The sequence below is a fragment of the Esox lucius genome, chromosome 12, assembly GCF_011004845.1.
Source record: "Esox lucius isolate fEsoLuc1 chromosome 12, fEsoLuc1.pri, whole genome shotgun sequence".
NCBI classification, from domain to species: domain Eukaryota; kingdom Metazoa; phylum Chordata; class Actinopteri; order Esociformes; family Esocidae; genus Esox; species Esox lucius.
In genome coordinates this window covers 31312778-31330939 of record NC_047580.1, presented here as the reverse complement: position 1 = coordinate 31330939, position 18162 = coordinate 31312778, and the positions used below count along the sequence as shown (strand labels likewise).

General features: G+C 44.6%; 2 protein-coding genes across 2 annotated transcripts; both read right to left on the bottom strand.

Moving 5' to 3' along the window:
• Positions 1 to 2464: 2464 nt before the first annotated feature.
• On the bottom strand, positions 2465 to 8743 carry LOC105023877 (keratin, type I cytoskeletal 18). The gene is made up of 7 exons (XM_010893395.4): positions 6230 to 8743; positions 4989 to 5071; positions 4736 to 4892; positions 4466 to 4630; positions 3938 to 4063; positions 3556 to 3773; positions 2465 to 2719 (listed from the first exon to the last, which is right to left on the bottom strand). Exons 1-7 carry the CDS (start codon positions 6632 to 6634, stop codon positions 2572 to 2574), a joined length of 1302 nt encoding a protein of 433 aa, XP_010891697.1. The 5' UTR covers positions 6635 to 8743; the 3' UTR covers positions 2465 to 2571.
• Positions 8744 to 8980: 237 nt separating this feature from the next.
• Positions 8981 to 13882, bottom strand: krt18a.1 (keratin 18a, tandem duplicate 1). The gene is made up of 7 exons (XM_010893394.4): positions 13355 to 13882; positions 11173 to 11255; positions 10806 to 10962; positions 10333 to 10497; positions 10084 to 10209; positions 9718 to 9938; positions 8981 to 9491 (listed from the first exon to the last, which is right to left on the bottom strand). The coding sequence occupies exons 1-7, from the start codon at positions 13787 to 13789 to the stop codon at positions 9371 to 9373; spliced, it is 1308 nt and encodes a 435-aa protein (XP_010891696.1). The 5' UTR covers positions 13790 to 13882; the 3' UTR covers positions 8981 to 9370.
• Positions 13883 to 18162: the final 4280 nt, after the last annotated feature.

Below are 18162 nucleotides of genomic sequence, written 5' to 3'. Positions count from 1 at the left end.
ACCCTGACCTCTTCTTTGAATAACTTATAAAATATGCCTCAAGAGTTGCTTATTTTCATCTTCGAAATGTTGCAAAAATCTGGGGGCCTCCCCCAGATAGGGCCACAGTGTCACCGGACCCCCCTGTCTCAGCCCCAAGGTCTTACGCCACTATATTTTCTGTGCCGGGGGAATAGGGTCAGTTCTCCTTCTCCACTATAAATTCTTGTAGATATAAGGAATGCATTTTCAAAATGTTCCCTGTCTCCTGCCGTTTTAAACTTAGGAGGACATGAGGTCCTGGCCCACACCTGAGGAGTACCTGGCTTGAAAGACCCGTTACTGTCCCTGTCCAAAGTTTGCAGATTAAGATGTAACCTGACGATTTCAGCTGACACTTTGCTGACACCTCCCCCTCCCCCGTGTTGTCCCTGTCCTTGTCCATCTGATCATGCTTCCGACCTGGACTAAGAGTCTAAACTAAGTTTAAATAGACTCTGGGCTCACATGCATTTATTAATTATTACAATTGTAATCTTAATATGTTCACCCGGCACAGCCAGAAGAGGACAGGTCACAACTCTGAGCCTGGGTCCTCTCTAGGTTTCTTCAAAAAGTTTGGCCTTCATTGGGAGTTTTTCCTAGCCATTGAAATTCAACACAACTGTTGTTTGTTCCTTGGGGTTTAAGGCCGGGTGTTTTGTAAAAGCACTTTGTGACAACTGCTGATGTAAAAAGGGCTATAAAAATAAATTTCATTTGATTTTGATATTACCACAGACAGTATCTAGGCAGAGATATTACCACAGACGGTACCTGGACAGAGATATTACCACGGACAGTATCTAGGCAGATATATTACCACAGACAGTATGTAGGCAGATATAGTACCACAGACTGTGTCTAGACAGAGATATTATGGCATGCATATTGATTAAAACAGGGCCAACTTCTGCCAAAGAGCTACGAACATCCCTGTGTGTTCCTTTGACAGGGCATGGATGAGTGACTGTCCTCTGTTGACCTGCACGGGCTCACCTTTGACAGCCTTCTCCTGGCCTGGACAGCCTGGTGGAGCCCAGGGAGGTGAATGGGCAACAGGTATGCAATGGGAGAGAGACTCTCCGCACGCAACGACTGGGATCCGCTTGGAATGTCTCCCGGGTTCACCGAGCGCTCGGCTTTCAACCCTCTAATCCAAGGCGGCTGCGGAGCTCTGCCTCTGAAAACATGTGCTTTGTCTGCGTGAGGAGGACAGCTTGAAAACACTGGCGGGAGGAACCACCCCCAGTGGACTGACTCACACAAGCATCAGTGTGTGTCAGGGGAACCGGAATGCAGGATCCGACAGGAACGTGGGGGCAACTATGTGGGAACAGATAACACAATGATGAAGATTTCAGGGAAAGGGTTTTACAATGAGTAATTGTTAGCCGTGGGCCCAATTTGGGCATTTTCACTTAGGGTTGTACTCTGGTTGCCAGCGGTCTAGACATTAATGGCTGTGTGTTGTGTTATTTTGAGGGGACAGGAAATGTACACTGTTATACAAGCTGTACACTCACTACTTTACATTGTAGAAAAGTGTCATTTCTTCAGTGTTGTCACATGAAAAGATATAATCAAATATTTGCAAAAATGTGAAGGTGTACTCACTTCTGTATGTCTGTAATCGGATGAAGTTACTGAAAATCAGACTTTCTCGTTCCACTCACATGGCAGGGAATTCTAAATGCTCAGTGTGGGTGAGCAGAAAGTATGGCACCCATGCATTGTTAGGATGTTTTGTAAAAATAAGGGCTATAAAAAGAAGAAATGTGCACTGGCCATTTGAGCTGTCAGGATCGCTTTTTACACAGTGAACAATTTTAGAGTGAGCGAGGGGACATCACAATCTCAACCTAGGCCAATGGTCTATTTCTTTCAGAAATTCTAAATAACCAATAACCATGAGATGATAAGAAAATAAAATGGCAGTATTATCTTATTTCAACAGATTTCCCATCGACATAAAGTAGATTGCCATAGAGACAGAAATGTAAGTACATTTGCCATCAAACAAAATCCAGACTAGCTAATGTGCACAAAAAACAAACAAGGCAAGAGTGGACTGGGAGTAACGATGTGAAATAGTCTGGGAAATAAGCCCCAGTCCAGTGAGAAGGATGGCAGACAGAAAGCTTTGGGTCAAAATGCCAAATAAACCAGAAAATTCCTGAGAAATTGATAGATGATGTTTATCTAGCTGGACTAGGAACAGAGTTGGATGTGCCTGTTCAGAGTGGCATTAAATCTCTATAACTATGCAGGTTTCAGTGTTTTATGTTTCATAACTAACGCTCCGTTTCACCTCACCTTTCTTGATGTATTTAAAAAACAAAAATTAATTCAGAATAAAAACTGAATAATGACATAGGATAAAGACAGTTAGTAAAGATGTGAAATAACACAGAAAAGACAAAACAGAGAGACATACACTCAGATGTTTACCTTTCAAGTTTTTTTTTACTTTATTTGTTTTAACTGTTATTGTAGGTGTGTTGTTTGTCATATGATGACAATGAGGTAGAACATGTTTTTTTAACTGAGTGGTTATGAATTACGAAGAATGGCTCCTCCTGGTCTCACTGCCTCAGTTGCTTCTTCAGACACAATTTTACCATCCACCAGTGTCTGGGTGACAACCATTGTCTTCGTTTGGTAAGATTTTGTAGGTTTCTTCTCAACAGGAACCTCAACTCTGAAAAATGTTTTACAGAAGAAAATGTTTACAGAAGACACAAGTGACTTCGCCCCTTTTCATTTCAGATCTGGGCTAGTGTGCATATTTGCATGAAGATAGTTTGCATCTAATTTGCATGGCTTATTTGTTTCCTATGCTTGACTTAGTAATGAACAAAAGAAGAAAGACAGACATTTAATATCTCTTAAGCCCATCTAAGGTGTGCTTTCTTTAGAGCAGTGGCTCCATGTTGTGATCATCTCACTAGTATATTGCATTGGGTACCTGCTCTATGTTGTGTGGACTTTATTGGTTCTTAGGCCTGCATGTCTTCAGCCACTATCTATCCACATTCTTTTAAAATTAAAATACATTTGTACATTTTACCACCAGGGGTATGTGGCCAGTCTGGGGTCATTACCACCATGGGTATGTGGCCAGTCTGGGGTGATTACCACCATGGGTATGTGGCCAGTCTGGGGTGATTACCACCATGGGTATGTGGCCAGTCTGGGGTAATTACCACCAGGGGTATGTGGCCAGTCTGGGGTGATTACCACCATGGGTATGTGGCCAGTCTGGGGTGATTACCACCATGGGTATGTGGCCAGTCTGGGGTAATTACCACCAGGGGTATGTGGCCAGTCTGGGGTGATTACCACCATGGGTATGTGGCCAGTCTGGGGTGATTACCACCAGGGGTATGAGGCCCATCTGGGGTGATTACCACCAGGGGTATGAGGCCATTCTGGGGTTATTATCACCAGGGGTATGAGGCCCGTCTGGGGTGATTACCACCAGGGGTATGAGGCCTGTCGGGGGCATTACCTCTAACATCTCCCTTTTTTACTCACATCAGGTCTCCATCCAGCAACCTGCGGTACTCTGCAATCTCTGCCTCCAGTCTTGTCTTGATGTTGAACAGGACCTGGTAGTCCTGGGTCTGTTTTTGGATGTTGGAGCGGATGTGGGTCAACTCAGCCTCCAGGCGCAGCAGGATGTTGTTGTATTTCTCCATCTCCATGTTGTTGCGCATGTCAATCTCACCAAGGGTCCCCTCCAGAGATCCCTTCTGCCGTCGGGAGGAAAATCAGTGAACAAAAGTCACGTCCCCGTTTATCCACAAACCAGTTTGACAAATCTGAGGCGAAACACAGGTTGGGTCCAGCAACCATTAGTTCAATTCAATATTGTTCCAGGCTAGTTATAGATACTGTTAAAAATAATCGTTCTTACCAGGCGGATCTGGGACTGGAGCTCAATCTGCAGGGACTGCACACTCCTCCTGCTCTCACTGACTGTGGTGTGCGCCTCCTTCAGAGCCACCGTGTTCTCGGCCACCTGGATCTGAACCTCACCGATCTAGACAAACACACACACACCATGTTTATTTGTTAGCTTTTTTGTACATTTTTTCCAGAGTTTTGGGCTCTTTTGGGTGAGTTGGACGGGTTTTGCTGAATGAGCAGTGTTTGGATTCAGACCCACGCGGCAGCCATTTGAGCACCGGAGGTAGCCGCTTAGACCACCTGACCACCCGAGGCTACATTTCTTTGTCTTTTTTATGTGTCCTATTCCCTTTTGCTAGACTATATGGGGAAAAAAAGCATTTTTGCTGATAGAGCAGAGGCCCGTTTCGAACCCACGCTGCAGAAGTACTGTACATGTTCACCGGAAGCTAAAGACGACTGGACCACCTTAGACTACACACAAATCATGCAATCCCATAGTGACCCCGTGCAGGACGGAAGGACAGACTCCTACTTTGGACTCGTGCCACATTTTGACGTCCTCCTGGTTCTTCAGGGCCAGTGCCTCGTACTTGGCCCTCATGTCCTCCATGATCTTGCCCAGGTCCTGTCCCCGGGCAGCATCCACCTCCACATTCACGCCAGCGGTGGAGATCTGTGTGCGCAGCTCCAGCACGTCCTGCCACAAAAAAAAAGGAAAAGGAAGTCGGCCGTTGGCACGGTGTTTGGTGGCAACCGAGTTATGTAACCTGTCTGAAAGTCAGTCAGATGACAGTGACTTTACCACTGCATGGTTCTTCTTGAGGTGGACCAGTTCCTCTTTCAGGGACTCGACGTCGTTCTCCAGATGCAGCCGGACGACGTTCGTGTCATCGAGAATCCTCTTCAGGCTTGCCACATCAGCCTCCACAGTCTGGCACATCCCAGCCTCACTCTCAAACCTGTTGACAACCACATCAGGAAAACAGACGACAAAGTAAAAAGAATGATGCCGACATGGAGAACTAGTGCCACGTTCTTTGAATATAAGCACGCACTTGACCCGGAAGTCCTCCGCGGCGAGTCTGGCATTTTCACCCTGGATAGAAATCTGCTCGTTGGCTGATATCATCTCCAATATCTAGACAATAAGATAAGGAAGAACATATAGACTCAGTAAAAAATGTTTGCACATGAGGCACATTTGGGATCTGTTACTTAGTGTTTATTTAGTATTTCCTTTGATGAACCCATCACTCCATGTTTGAAAGAAAGTGGCACGCAGTTGTAGATTGTACTTTCACTTTGGACCTGAGATAACACTTATCGGAGGAGTTCAGCCTGTGATAGGATGTATTATGATTCACATCAGTCAAACTGCTTAGTGTGGCACAGTTCAATAATATGACGCGGCCTAATAAAAGGTTAAAAAAGGCAGTAAAATGTCTAGGCAGTAAAATGTCTCATTAAACCAAACCTAGCAGGGGCGATTTAAAATTATCTGCATTTTCATGGAGGAGCCAGGAAACATGGGTGGCCTTGGAAAATCACTAAATTATGATACAAATGGTTCAGTTGTTGTTTGTTCACAATCTTTTGAATTAAATCAGTTAGAAAAATTACATAAGTGTTTCAACACTTTGACAGCACCGTCAATTATTTGGACGCGTTGGGTTACTGGATCCAGTTTGAAGTTATTTTGCAACTCGTTCCAAGACCCAGGGGGTATTATATGAAACTGATGTTAGAGCAAAAACAACCATATAAGAAGGTGAGGAGCACAGTGCTAGACAGATATCTATAGAGACTAGGCTGTAAACAGATGAACAGAGATGGGCTACATATACAAAATACACTTACTCAAAAGGATATTTAATCAAAATATAGTTGTCCTGTATATTCTAAATACAAAATACAACTTGACTTAAAAATCATTTTTATGGCGTTAGTCTGGTTTGGTTCACACTGTACGTGGTTCTGGAGTGGTACGCATGCAGGTACCCGTATGTGTGTTTGTGTATTTCCCCTCCTGCTGTTTCCCCTGGTGTCTTTTATGTTCCTGATTGTGCTCGTTGGTGTTTCCCACCCGGCAGTCATGAGTGCATCACCTGACTGCTGAGGTGGACCAATCAGTGGTCACCCCTCCTAATTGCATCACCTGTTCCTTTTTCCATTACCCAATCGCATCACACATCCCTGGTTGTGGGACTGTTCAGAACAGCCAAGTTACTAATCCACATTCATTTGCATGAAAAAAGCTCTATAGATCAATTCAATGTAAATAACCTGAAGAGCTCACCTTCTTCCTCAGGTCATCCAAGATGACGTTGTAGCGGCTGTAGTCGTTGGTGTCCGGGCCTCTCTTCTCCATCGCCTCCCTGATCTTCAGCTCCAGCTTGCCATTGGCCTGCTCCAGGTTCCTCACCGTCTCCAGGTAGGAGGCCAGGCGGTCGTTGAGGTTCTGCATGGTCGTCTTCTCGTTGCCGAACGTTAAACCTCCGTCGTTCCCCCTGACCTCCGTGCACACCTGGTACTGGGGCCCTCCTTTAAATCCCCCGAACCGGTTGCCGGAGTGGAACGAGGAGGTGCTGGTTCCGCGTCCCCCGGCACCTCCGTGGGCGCTCTGTGAGCTCCACTGCCTGACGTAGCGTCCTCCGCCGCCACTCTCACCAAGGTACCCAGGAAACCTGCCGAGGGACTCCATGTCTTCAGAGGAGGAAAGAATTGCAGCAACACAGCAATCCACCCGGGTCAGAGTGATTCCGCGTTGTGAGTGATTCCGACAGGAGACAGACGTTTTATATGGCAGGGGGCATTCCAATGTACCACTCCCTTCAGTTTCTTATTGATGGCCAACCTCGAATGTAGTTAGACTCTGTCCTCTACACCTCCCCACCTTCATGGTGTTCATGTTAAGGTGACTTACGTTGAACACTACAGTCAAGGCATTCAATTGAATGCATCCATATACGTAGATAAGATATTCCTGAATCGATATTAATTGCCGACTGCTCCATTGTGAAACACTCGTGTTTTTTCCCTCTAACTGGTTGTTAATCTCACTCACCTGGTGTCCCACATGGAGGATGAAAACCAGAGGTATTTTGGCCCTGCTGGAACAGTGTCGATTAGTCCTGGTCATAAAACATTTGTTATCCTCGCAATGGCCACCACTGGACATCTCCCTTGACCGATTTGAGCCGGCAGGTTTGTGGACATTGGTGTCAACAGGGACTTTCACTACGTCCTCCCACAGTGTGTTTCACAACCAGGCTCTTAGGCCATGACAGAGAATTGGAACCACGTCAAATCTAGTAACAACAAAGCATATTTATTAACCAAAATCTAATCTTAGCACAACCAAAAGGTATCTGTCTAGAAAGAGGTCTCCTAGATAAATGGGGAACCAGGGTCTTTATCCCCAGGCCAGGTGTGTTCTATCACCCCTGACCACCCTCCTGGCTCCGCCCACCAAAACCAAAAAAACCCAAATAAAAATGGGAAGGATGTCACCGTCGACAACCCGACGAAATTCCCAAGGATCCTGTTTGTGTTCGTCGGCTCTTCTTTCAACACCGTCATGGCAGAACTATCTCCGAGCCGAAACGTGTCCAGCTCTGTTTCGTCGGTGGATCAACGGCTTCCTGACCAGCAGGACGCAGACACTTTAACCCCCCTGCCGGCACAGGTATGCTGCCTAGATGCGTCTCACACCTCGCTTCCACACACTCTACACCAACGACTGTGGATCCAACAGTGCCTCTGTCAGGCTACTCAGGCCTGCCGACACCACCACTCTGGTCAGGCACGTCACTGACCCACCAGCCCCGTCCGCGAACCATGGAGAAGCTGAAGGGTTGCTGGCCAATACTGGAAGCTGAAGTGCATAAATACATCAAGTCAAACCTGATCCTGCTAGCTGATGGTCCAGTTTGGGGCAATGTCGCCTATGTGACGCAGCGATCAACTGTATGGCTAATGTCCAGTCTGAGGGAGGGAGTAGACACAGCAAGAGAGGGAGAGATGAGAGTTTACAGTAGTCGCCAGAAAATACTCTCGTCTATCCCTCTGTTGCTCTTTCTACTCCCTCTCTTTGTTTCTCTCTCTTCCTCTCTCTCCCTAGTGTAGACTCAGGGTTTAGGGTCTATCAGGCCATACATGTCTCTGACTGCCTCCTCTTTGTGTGTAGATAAATCCTTTGTTGACTGAGTATTATCTCTACAAAAAACAATAATGCCTTTTTAATGTTGTCATCTGCAATGAGAAGTAAATCCATTCGAATTGTCAGACCATTCATATTAGCCTTGCCAGACATGTCTCATGTTTGTTGCTAGTACTCATGTTAGTAACCCGTTTTCAATAGTTTGAGGAGATAAGAAAAGATCCTGTGAATACGGTCTTAATAAAAAAATGCTTATTTGAATTGAATTTTCACTCGATCCAACACTGACTCCACCATGATCACCTTCCCCACCCAAAACTATTCTCCGGCAGGAGGAGGGCAGATGTGCAGTAACTATCAAACAAAAGGAACAGTCAAACTGTTTCGTTACCCATTCTTTTGCCCATAAAGAAACTTACAAACGGCACCTCCATTTATATTATGTACAGTGCCTATTGTACATCCCATTTATACTAAATAGAGTGTCTACTGTACATCCCATTTATACTAAATACAGTGTCTACTGTACATCCCATTTATATTAAATACAGTGCCTACTGTACATCCCATTTATATTATATACAGTTCCTTCTGTACATCCCATAGTATCATCTGCTCACCACCCATTGTACATAACTGTCAATCATAATCTATATTTGTAATCAAATTCAGTTCCATTGCAATGGACTATCAACAAATAATCAATACAGCAGCTATTTCTATGGTTATGACTTGTACTTTTATAATCTGTGTTTCTTATTATTAAATATGGATGTGGTGCTGGTGTCAGTTTTTTGTGTCATGCTGCTATGTTAACAAACCATTGACCACCCCTGAGCAGATCTGCACTAAAATGTTCAAAGACAAGCACACTGGTTGAAAGACAGCTTCCTAGATTCTGGGGACAATTTTATTCTACAAATGAAGGTACAAAGATCAAATCTGGCAAATTCTGCTGGACAGAAAGTAAACAAAGATGAAGGTTTTTGACAAAGAAATGTTAGTTTATCCAATAGTCAGTTTGAGAAGTCCAAAATCGTATCAGTTTTGCTAACTTCCTCATTTCAGTTTTCTGAACTCATGCTGTAATCTAATATCCACGCCAGCTGCGTACATATGAAGCGTGTTATGAAAAACAAACTGAAGGCCCAAATGGAAACATTCATGAAATAAATAAAGTGATGAGATTTCTCTTAGTTTTCATCCTATCCAGCTAAATGATATCTTCTGCCTTAGGGCTGCCGATCGATGTTGTACGGTCAGGACGGTGGGGCGTTCTCACAGGTTCCTCTCCTTGGTCTCTGTGCTGGAGGAGACAACCTTCCCATCCACCAGGGTCTGTGTGACTGTCATCACCTTGGTCTTCACTGTCCGCTGGTCCTCCAGAGCATCCTGGAGCCTGAGAGAGGGAGAGATTTGGTCATGTTTTACCATGACTGCTTTATGACTGCTCAACAATGGGAGTAGGACCACTGACCCTTAAATGACAGCAACGACAAGCTCCAATTCAACAGTAACCATTTCTGTTGACTCTCTTTCTCAAGTCGCCTCACTCGGCAGGCCATTTGCTTGAGGCTCCAGTTGAGGCCTACGGTCATGGCCCTCTCCTCCTCCGCCATACTCACTTGAAGTCTCCCCCGTCCAGTAGTCTCCTGTATGTAGCGATCTCAGCCTCCAGCTTCATCTTGATGTTGAGCAGGTGCTCGTACTCCTGCGTCTGCTGTTGGATGTTGGAGCGCAGGTTGGTCAGCTCAGCCTCCAGGCCCGTGAGGATGTGGTTCAGGGACTCCATCTCCATGTTGTAGCGCATCTCTGTGTCGCGCAGTGTGCCTTCCAGAGATCCCTTCTGTTGAAGGGAATAGGGTAGGAAGAACACAATCAGACGGACGGCCATTTACATTAAAACTATATGCCGACAGTACTGAGTCTATGAATTATGTTGTACACACCGCCAGGGTTGATATGACGTTGGGGGGGGGAAACCATCTTACCAAGCTCTTCTGTGAGTCCAGCTCGATCTCCAGCGTCTGCAGCTGTCTGCGGAGGTCGTTCGTCTCTGTTATTGCGCCTTGCAGGGCTTCTGTGTTCTGTGACACCACGGACTGAACCTCTGTGATCTGGCAGGCACACAGAGAGGACATAGACGCCAGTTTAAACCCAACCTCATCGGTCAAGTATTTCCTTCTATCGCCGCAAAGTCGTCAATCGGTGTGACGAATGGAGAAGCTGCCAGGCGTTACCCGTGATTCGTGCCACGCTTTGAGCTCCTCCTGGTTTTTCAGCGCCTCCTTCTCGTACTTGGCCCGGACTTCGGCCATGATGGCAGCCAGGTCTTGACCTTTGGGAGCGTCCACGTCCACCTGCACTCCGGACTGGGAGATCATATTACGCATCTCCATCACCTCCTGTGGGGGCGGGGAGACAAGATGGTTTTTATTCACCAAGCCGTAATTCCTCAGGACTGAAGTCGGCGTGGTTGTGTAGGCTGTCTGACAGGGTGTGGCTGCAGCTACTGCACCCAGGCCAAATCCCAAGGGGTTGTCACAGTAAACCTTGCGGTTTACTATCCTAGCCGCGGAGGTATGGTCTACTGCTAAGCCATGGCAATAACACAAGAAACGGTGAATATTGGTTTGGCGAGGCAAGGCGAGAGCCTTTGTGCACCTTATTGGTTTGGTGGTTATGGGATGGGGTTGGGTCGCTGTGAGCTTACGTTCTCATGGTTCTTCTTCAGGAAGATAAGCTCCTCCTTCAGAGTTTCGATCTCACTCTCGAGGTTCATGCGGCCGATGTTGGTGTCATCGATGACCTTCCTGAGGCCGACGATGTCAGCTTCCACAGACTGGCGGATGGAGAGTTCAGACTCGAACCTGCAAAGCACACGAAAAAAGCCATCGTCAGATGCAGGGCAGTGGAGGGCTATGGTGAACTAGTGATAAAAAGGGAAGGGTATAAAGATAAAACTCTACATGAACTGTCTTCGTTGTCATGGACTGTCTTCATGTTGCCATTAATTAGGGTGTGTAAAACAGGGTGTGACAGAGTCTGTCGGTTTGTGTGCTTTGTTAAGCTTCACTTACTTCACCCTGAAGTCATCGGCAGCCAAGCGGGCATTGTCTATCTGCAGACAGAGCCGGGCGTTATCGGTGGTGGCATCAAACACCTAGAAACGACAAGGACCAAATGAATTTAAGTCAACACGCTTTTAATTTCATTTGCTATTTCACAGCAGTTTCTGTCGCCGTTCCACAGGTGTTAGAGTGGAGGGTTGCATGTTGGAACAGAGAGACGGCTGGCCCACAGCCACAATGTTTGCTCTCCATGGTCTAGTTGATAAGGGGGAGGAGGATGGTTGAGGGTTACAAAGTCCAGGAATACGGCATCCTGTTTTAAGACAAATTCCCTCATTAAAATAATTTTATTGTTCCGATTGGGATCTAACCAACTTGCACCACTAAAACTGAGCAAGTTGCCAGTAATGACTGGAGTAGTTTACTAGTAACCAAATAAGCACTAGTCTCTCTTTAAATAGAGACTGGTAAATTTGAGGGAATAAATGTTAAAACAGCGTGCCATACCATGAGTTAATATGTAATCAACAGTTGCTGGTGCAGTGGAATATGTGCCAGGATAGAGGCAGACAATTTGCATCAAGTGGAAGGTTGAGTTGTTCAGTGTGTGTGTGTGTGTGTGTGTGTGTGTGTGTGTGTGTGGTGGGGGGGTTGTTGGCATGTGTGTGTGGGCATGTGTGTGTGTACGGGTGTATTTGTGTGTGTGTTTGATGGGAGGACGGTGACTGGGTCGGGTTTCCTGTTGTTCCTGGCGTCAGAAGCCTTGTTTTTGTGAAGGAGGAGCAATCCCATGACAAAGGAAAATAAACCTGTTTTGACTAAAATTTGGATCTAAGGGGACAGACATTTATTGAGTTGTGTTGTTGATAAAGCCAACACAGGCATTCATTAGTAGCAAGGCAAACACCAGGCTTTCCACACCTTACCCTTTCAAAAATATAGTAGACTAAACAAATATTTAAACAGCCTGTTCTAGTTTTGGCCTCGAAGAAATAGGAGAACCGTAAAGATAGTCTTGTGATGCATTTGCATTTTGTCTCTGTCTGTGCATTAACATCTTTCATGCTGTTTAATCTCCATAGTTTGAATAGTTACTGCATTTTTTCTTTTTTTTTGCATTCGGCAAGTTGCGCCAGCAAGGTCCGAACGTCCAAACCACAGAGGCATAACTGGAATGTTCCAGAATCCGACGGAAACAGTTGGTGGAGACAGCAGAGGCCTGTGAGGGTGCTCCAGACGTCTGACAGATGAATGGACTCTTTTATGGTATGAGCAGCTTTTAACTAGGATGTTTGGGGTGACTCACAGAGTACACTGGTAGGTATTACCAATCCATATATTTATCATATAGAATTTGACTGGAACACTATCGGATGAATGGGAATTAAATTACTTGGTTTGATGGACCACTTTTGAATAAGACACACACACGGAACATTGACCGGAAAACCCTCCCATGCTCCACCCTAAAAAGTTTAAACTCTTGCTCCACCCTTGGAGTTAGAACCAAGCCATGAAACAGTCCTGAAAGGTGTGAGTGTACTCTGTCTAATCTCTACAGTAGAGATTCTCTCTACCCATGGGTTACTTTCACACACTCAGCATACAGCCTTCTCTATGACAGTAATGTCTCTCTGTGGGTTTACTTGTGAAATTTGCAGGCATAAACGTTGATGGTTGTGCTACCGGTAGTCACTTCGAATTCTACACCATCTCATTTTCTTTTTTCTCACCATGTTTCAGTCCCAAAGAACAGACTGGTGAGTGGGGAGTTAAATAAACAAATACATGCCCCCTTGGGAATGTTTGGAACTCATGCCAGGTCAAAGGTCAGCTAGCAGAACACTTTGGAATTCTCCCTCTTATTGCTTTTCCTCCCCCCTTGTCCTCTGCCTGGAAATGATGGCTCTCCACCGTCACCAATCAGCATGGGCCAGAAGGACGCATCACCTGACCTGGGTCTTTACTTCCCAGTTCAATAACCTGACAGGAATTTAAAGCAGGGTGACTATGTTTCCCTCTAAAACTCCTTATCTACCTCCTTTTCCACTGGATCGATGAACTTTTGAAAGATGTGTTGCTTCCTTGTATTACTTCCCTGAAGCTCTACTGATAAGATTTATCCAGCATGTCATTTTAGCCAACAGTACTCTTATAACCCCATCCCATTCGCCCATTCGCCCACTCTCACCTTCTTCCTCAGGTCATCCAAGATGACGTTGTAGCGGCTGTAGTCGTTGGTGTCCGGGCCTCTCTTCTCCATGGCCTCCCTGATCTTCAGCTCCAGCTTGCCATTGGCCTGCTCCAGGTTCCTCACCATCTCCAGGTAGGAGGCCAGGCGGTCGTTGAGGTTCTGCATGGCGAACTTCTCATTGCCCATGATGTCGGCGGTGTCCCCGCTGGCGCTCACCTGGACACTGCTGGACACGGAGCCCCCGGAGCCCCCCGTCCCCAGGCCTCCAATTCCGCTGCGCACGCCCGAGTAGGACACAGAGGAGATGCGTGTGCCCGTGCCCCCAGCACCGCCATAGGAACTGGCGGCCCGGTAGACGGGAGCAGAGGTGCGAGTGATGGACTGGCTATACCCAGTGGAAGGTCCCCTGACACTGCTGCGGTGAACACTCATTGTTATTGGAGTGAGTAAGACTGAGAGAGGGAGAGAGGCACGGAGAGTTGAGTGTGGGCCGGCAGAAACACAAGCACACAGAGAGCAGAGCTGGAAAGGAAGCCGCTCGAATTATATAACCCCGCCGGCCCCGACTGTCCCTCCCACTGAACACGCCCCCTACACACACCAAGTTCCCTCCTTTTTTCATGGACTCTTTTGTCCTCATGTCTGGCTTTGCCACTCAAACTCTTCCATATACTGAAATTTGAGAAGTAAATTTAATGGTGTTAGTTTAGTTTGCCTCACTGTTGAGCTTTTGCTTTCATTATCTTACAGTTATTTGAGATTTATGTATTTTTTGTTGTAAAGTTACAGAATAAGAAAAAAATGTAGGAGTTAAAGATAGGTCAAATAAAATTATAAATCTAACTAGATATGACCTGTGTGAACTGTTAAGTCATTATTCATGTTTCATTTTTTTCTATGTTCCCACAAGTTTCTCAACAGGCCTCAACAGTAAACCTACTTCTTCAGAAGTTACTGATGGGTGACTAGGATCATGATCATGTCGTTAATCTCTTCCTGAGAAAATATCACACCTAAAATCTCCTGCAAATTCCAAGATAACTCATGATCCTACCAATTGAATCACAAACCCGCATAGTTGGGCAATCCAAAATTGGTATGTGCCTTTCTTTTAAACAATAATATCAATGATATACCAAAACGTTGTTGAATAATATAACTTATTCTTATTGGTTGTGTGGACTGTTCTATACCCATCAGAAACACAAATGGTTTTTATTCCATTGTTTGACCGAAATTGAAAAAGAAGACCAGTTAAACCTACCATGTTTTGTTCTAGGCCTAGAACACATGGTGTTGTACAAGGAACCGGATTTAGACCTGAATGTCCTGCACCTTATCTGAGGATATGACTTTCGGACAATCAAAACAAAAGAACAATTAGCCTAGCCCTGTGTAGACATGCAGGAACAAAGTCTTGTAAACATATCTGAGAGAGAGACCCCCTGTAATTTTACCCGGGACATTCCTCTCTGAGATTTGCGCGTTAAGCTGTCCTGGCTTGCAACCAGTAACGTCTTACAGACAGTTTATTTCTCAGATGCAGTTCCCTTGACGGTAAGTTGACACTGCCCGCATTCATTCTCCTGGGAGAAGAATGTAAAACTAATGGAGGTCAGGGTGAGCCACCTTTTTCTTTCTCTTTGAATTCACACGCAAAGTTTGAAGAGGACAAATGTAGTTTAAATGTTTCATCATCACCAAAATGCAATGTTGTGACAATGTGCAAATAGAAAAAGTGGAAAATGAATAAATGAACATTGATTATGCTTACAGCTCGACTTGGTACCGTTAATCTCCTGGCAGGTGGTCACATTGTTCACTGCTGCTCTGATTGCACACTGCGATATTTCATGAGAGACTACAATTTATCGATGTTGAATCTGTTTTCAAATTCTTTGTGAGTCTGAATGATCTGAGGGAAATATTATTTTTTGTGCAGCTCAGTTTCCATTTAGTTTTGTAGGCAGTGGGCGCATAGTCTAATTTGTTGTTAGAGCCAGGTCTGACTATAACGGCCATGCTCAGTCTATACATAGTGAAGGCTTTCTTTCACTTTTGGGTCAGTCATGATGGTCAGATATTCTGCCAATATGTAGTTTCTTTTTAAGGCTTACAAGGTTTCAAGCCTCACAGTCAGTCATAATCTGGCTTCACAAGTCTACCGTAGAGTTCATTCCCTGCCATTTATAGAGGTCTTACATGACACTAGGGCGAATCAACATGTATAAAAAAGATATTTGCCATCCACAAAGTTTTCTGGCATGTGGATCATGACTCGATGTAGTTTCTTATTGTTTGGTTGGGTCCTACTGCGTTGCTTTCCTGGGCCTCAGTGGTATTTGTTTTTGTTTATGAACAGAACCCCAAGACCAGCTGGCTGAGGAGATTCATCATGCTTTAGATGAGGGCTTTGATCTAGAATATTTGACAGAGTTACATTCCTTTAGGTGGATGTGAAATTCAACAACTCTTTCATGCATTTTGATAATTATGGGGTGTTTTCCTAATTCTACTCTGCATATTCACCAGGTCACGTGATGTAGTACCAATAATCTAGCATGTACAGTGGATATAAAAATTCTACACACCCCTGTTAAAATGCCAGATTCTTGTGATGTAAAAGAATGAGACAAAGATAAATCAGGTCAGAACTTTTCCACCTTTAATGTGACCTATAATGTGAACAATTCATTTAAAAAACAAACGGAAATCTTTGAGGGGGGAAAATATTGTGCTGGGGGAGTAGGGTCACTGAAATTCAACACTACTGTTGTTTGCTCCTTGGGGTTTAAGGCCAGATGTTTTGTAAAAGCACTTTGTGACAACTGCTGATGTAAAAAGGGCTTTAAAAATAAATGTGATTTGATTTGATTTTGATATTACCACAAACAGTACCTAGATAGAGATATTACCACAGACAGTACCTAGTCAGAAATATTACCACAGACGGTACCTAGAATCACTGAAAGCCACTGAAATTCAACACTACTTGTGTTTGCTCCTTGGGGTTTAAGGCCGGGTGTTTTGTAAAAGCACTTTGTAACAACTGCTGATGTAAAAAGGGCTTTATAAATACATGTTATTAATTGATTGATTGAACTAATACCTTGTTGAAGCACCTTTTGATTTTATTACAGCACTCAGTCTTTTTGGGTAGGAGTCTATTAGCATGGCACATCATGACGTGACAATATTTGCCCACTCTTCTTTGCAAAAGCACTCCAAATCTGTAAGATTGCTAGGACATCTCCGGTGCACAGCCCTCTTCAGATCCCCCCCACAGTTCAATTGGATTCAGGTCTGGGCTCTGGCTGGGCCATTCCAAAACATTAATATTCTTCTGGTGAAGCCATGCTTTTGTGGATTTGGATGTGTGCTTTGGGTCATTGTCATGCTGAAAGGTGAACTTCCTCTTCATCTTTCGCTTTCTAACTGATGCCTGAAGGTTTTGTGACAGAATTGCCTGTTATTTGGAACTGTTCATAATTCCCTCCACCCTGACTAAGGCCCCGGTTACACCTGAAGAAAAACAGCCCCAAAGCATGATGCAGCCACCACCATTCTTCACTGTGGGTATGGTGTTCTTTGGGTGATGTGCAGTGTTCTTTTTGCACCAAACATACCTTTTGGAATTAGGGCCAAAAAGTTCAACCTTGGTTTCATCAGACCATAACAAATTTTTCCACATGTTTTTGGGGGACTTGATGTTTGTTTTTGCAAACTTTAGCCGGGCTTGGATGTTTCTCTTAGTAAGAAAAGGCTTCCGTCTTGCCACCCTACCCAATAGCCCATTCATATGAAGAATACAAGAGATTTTTGTCATATGTAGGACACAGACAGTATTTGCCAGAAATTCCTGCAGTTCCTTTAATGTTGCTGTATGCCTCTTGGAAGCCTCCCTGACCAGTTTTCTTCTCGTCTTTTCATACATTTTGGAGGGATGTCCGGTCCTTGGTAATGTCTCTGTTGTGCAATTTTTTCTCGACTTGATGATTACTGTCTTCACAGTGTTCCATGGTATATCTGATGCTTTGGAAATTATTTTGAACCCTTCTCCTGACTGATATCTTTCAACAATGAGATCCCTTTGATGCTTTGGAAGCTCTCTGCAGACCATGGCTTTCACTCTGAGATGAAACTAACAAAATAAGAACAGCTGAACTTTATTTGTGATTAATCAGAGTCACTTTAAAGGATGGCAGGTGTGTAATGACTTCTATTTAACATGAGTTTGAATGTGATTGGTTATTTCTGAACACAGCCACATCCCCAGTTATAAGAGGGTGTGCACACTTGTCCATCCAGATTATTGTATGGTTTTTATGTTTCATTTTTCCCCCTCGAAGATTTCAGTTTTATAACAGGCATTTTAACTGGGGTGTGTAGGCTTTTTATATCCACTGTATGTTCATCTACCATATCAAGCCACAGACTAACAAGTCTGACTAACAAAGCCTAGAGAATATTTAATATAACATTTACCAGATATTCCTATCCAGTGCAACTTACAGTAGTGAGGGCATATGTTTTCATATTTTTTGTGCTGGGGTAGTTCTACCAACTGAGCTATAATGTTTTCTCTGAGCTACAGTCACTTTTGTACAACACTTTCTTCTACAGTCACTTGTGTACAACACTTTCTTCTACAGTCACTTTTGTACAACACTTACTTCTTGCTGCCTAAAGTGTTTTTTATCTCCTCTCTCATCCCAGCAGGAGGTATGTTTGCATTCATAGTGGCCTAGAGAATCAGGAAGGAGAATGAGGCCGGAAATTAATGTCAAGGGGGAATACCTTTCAAA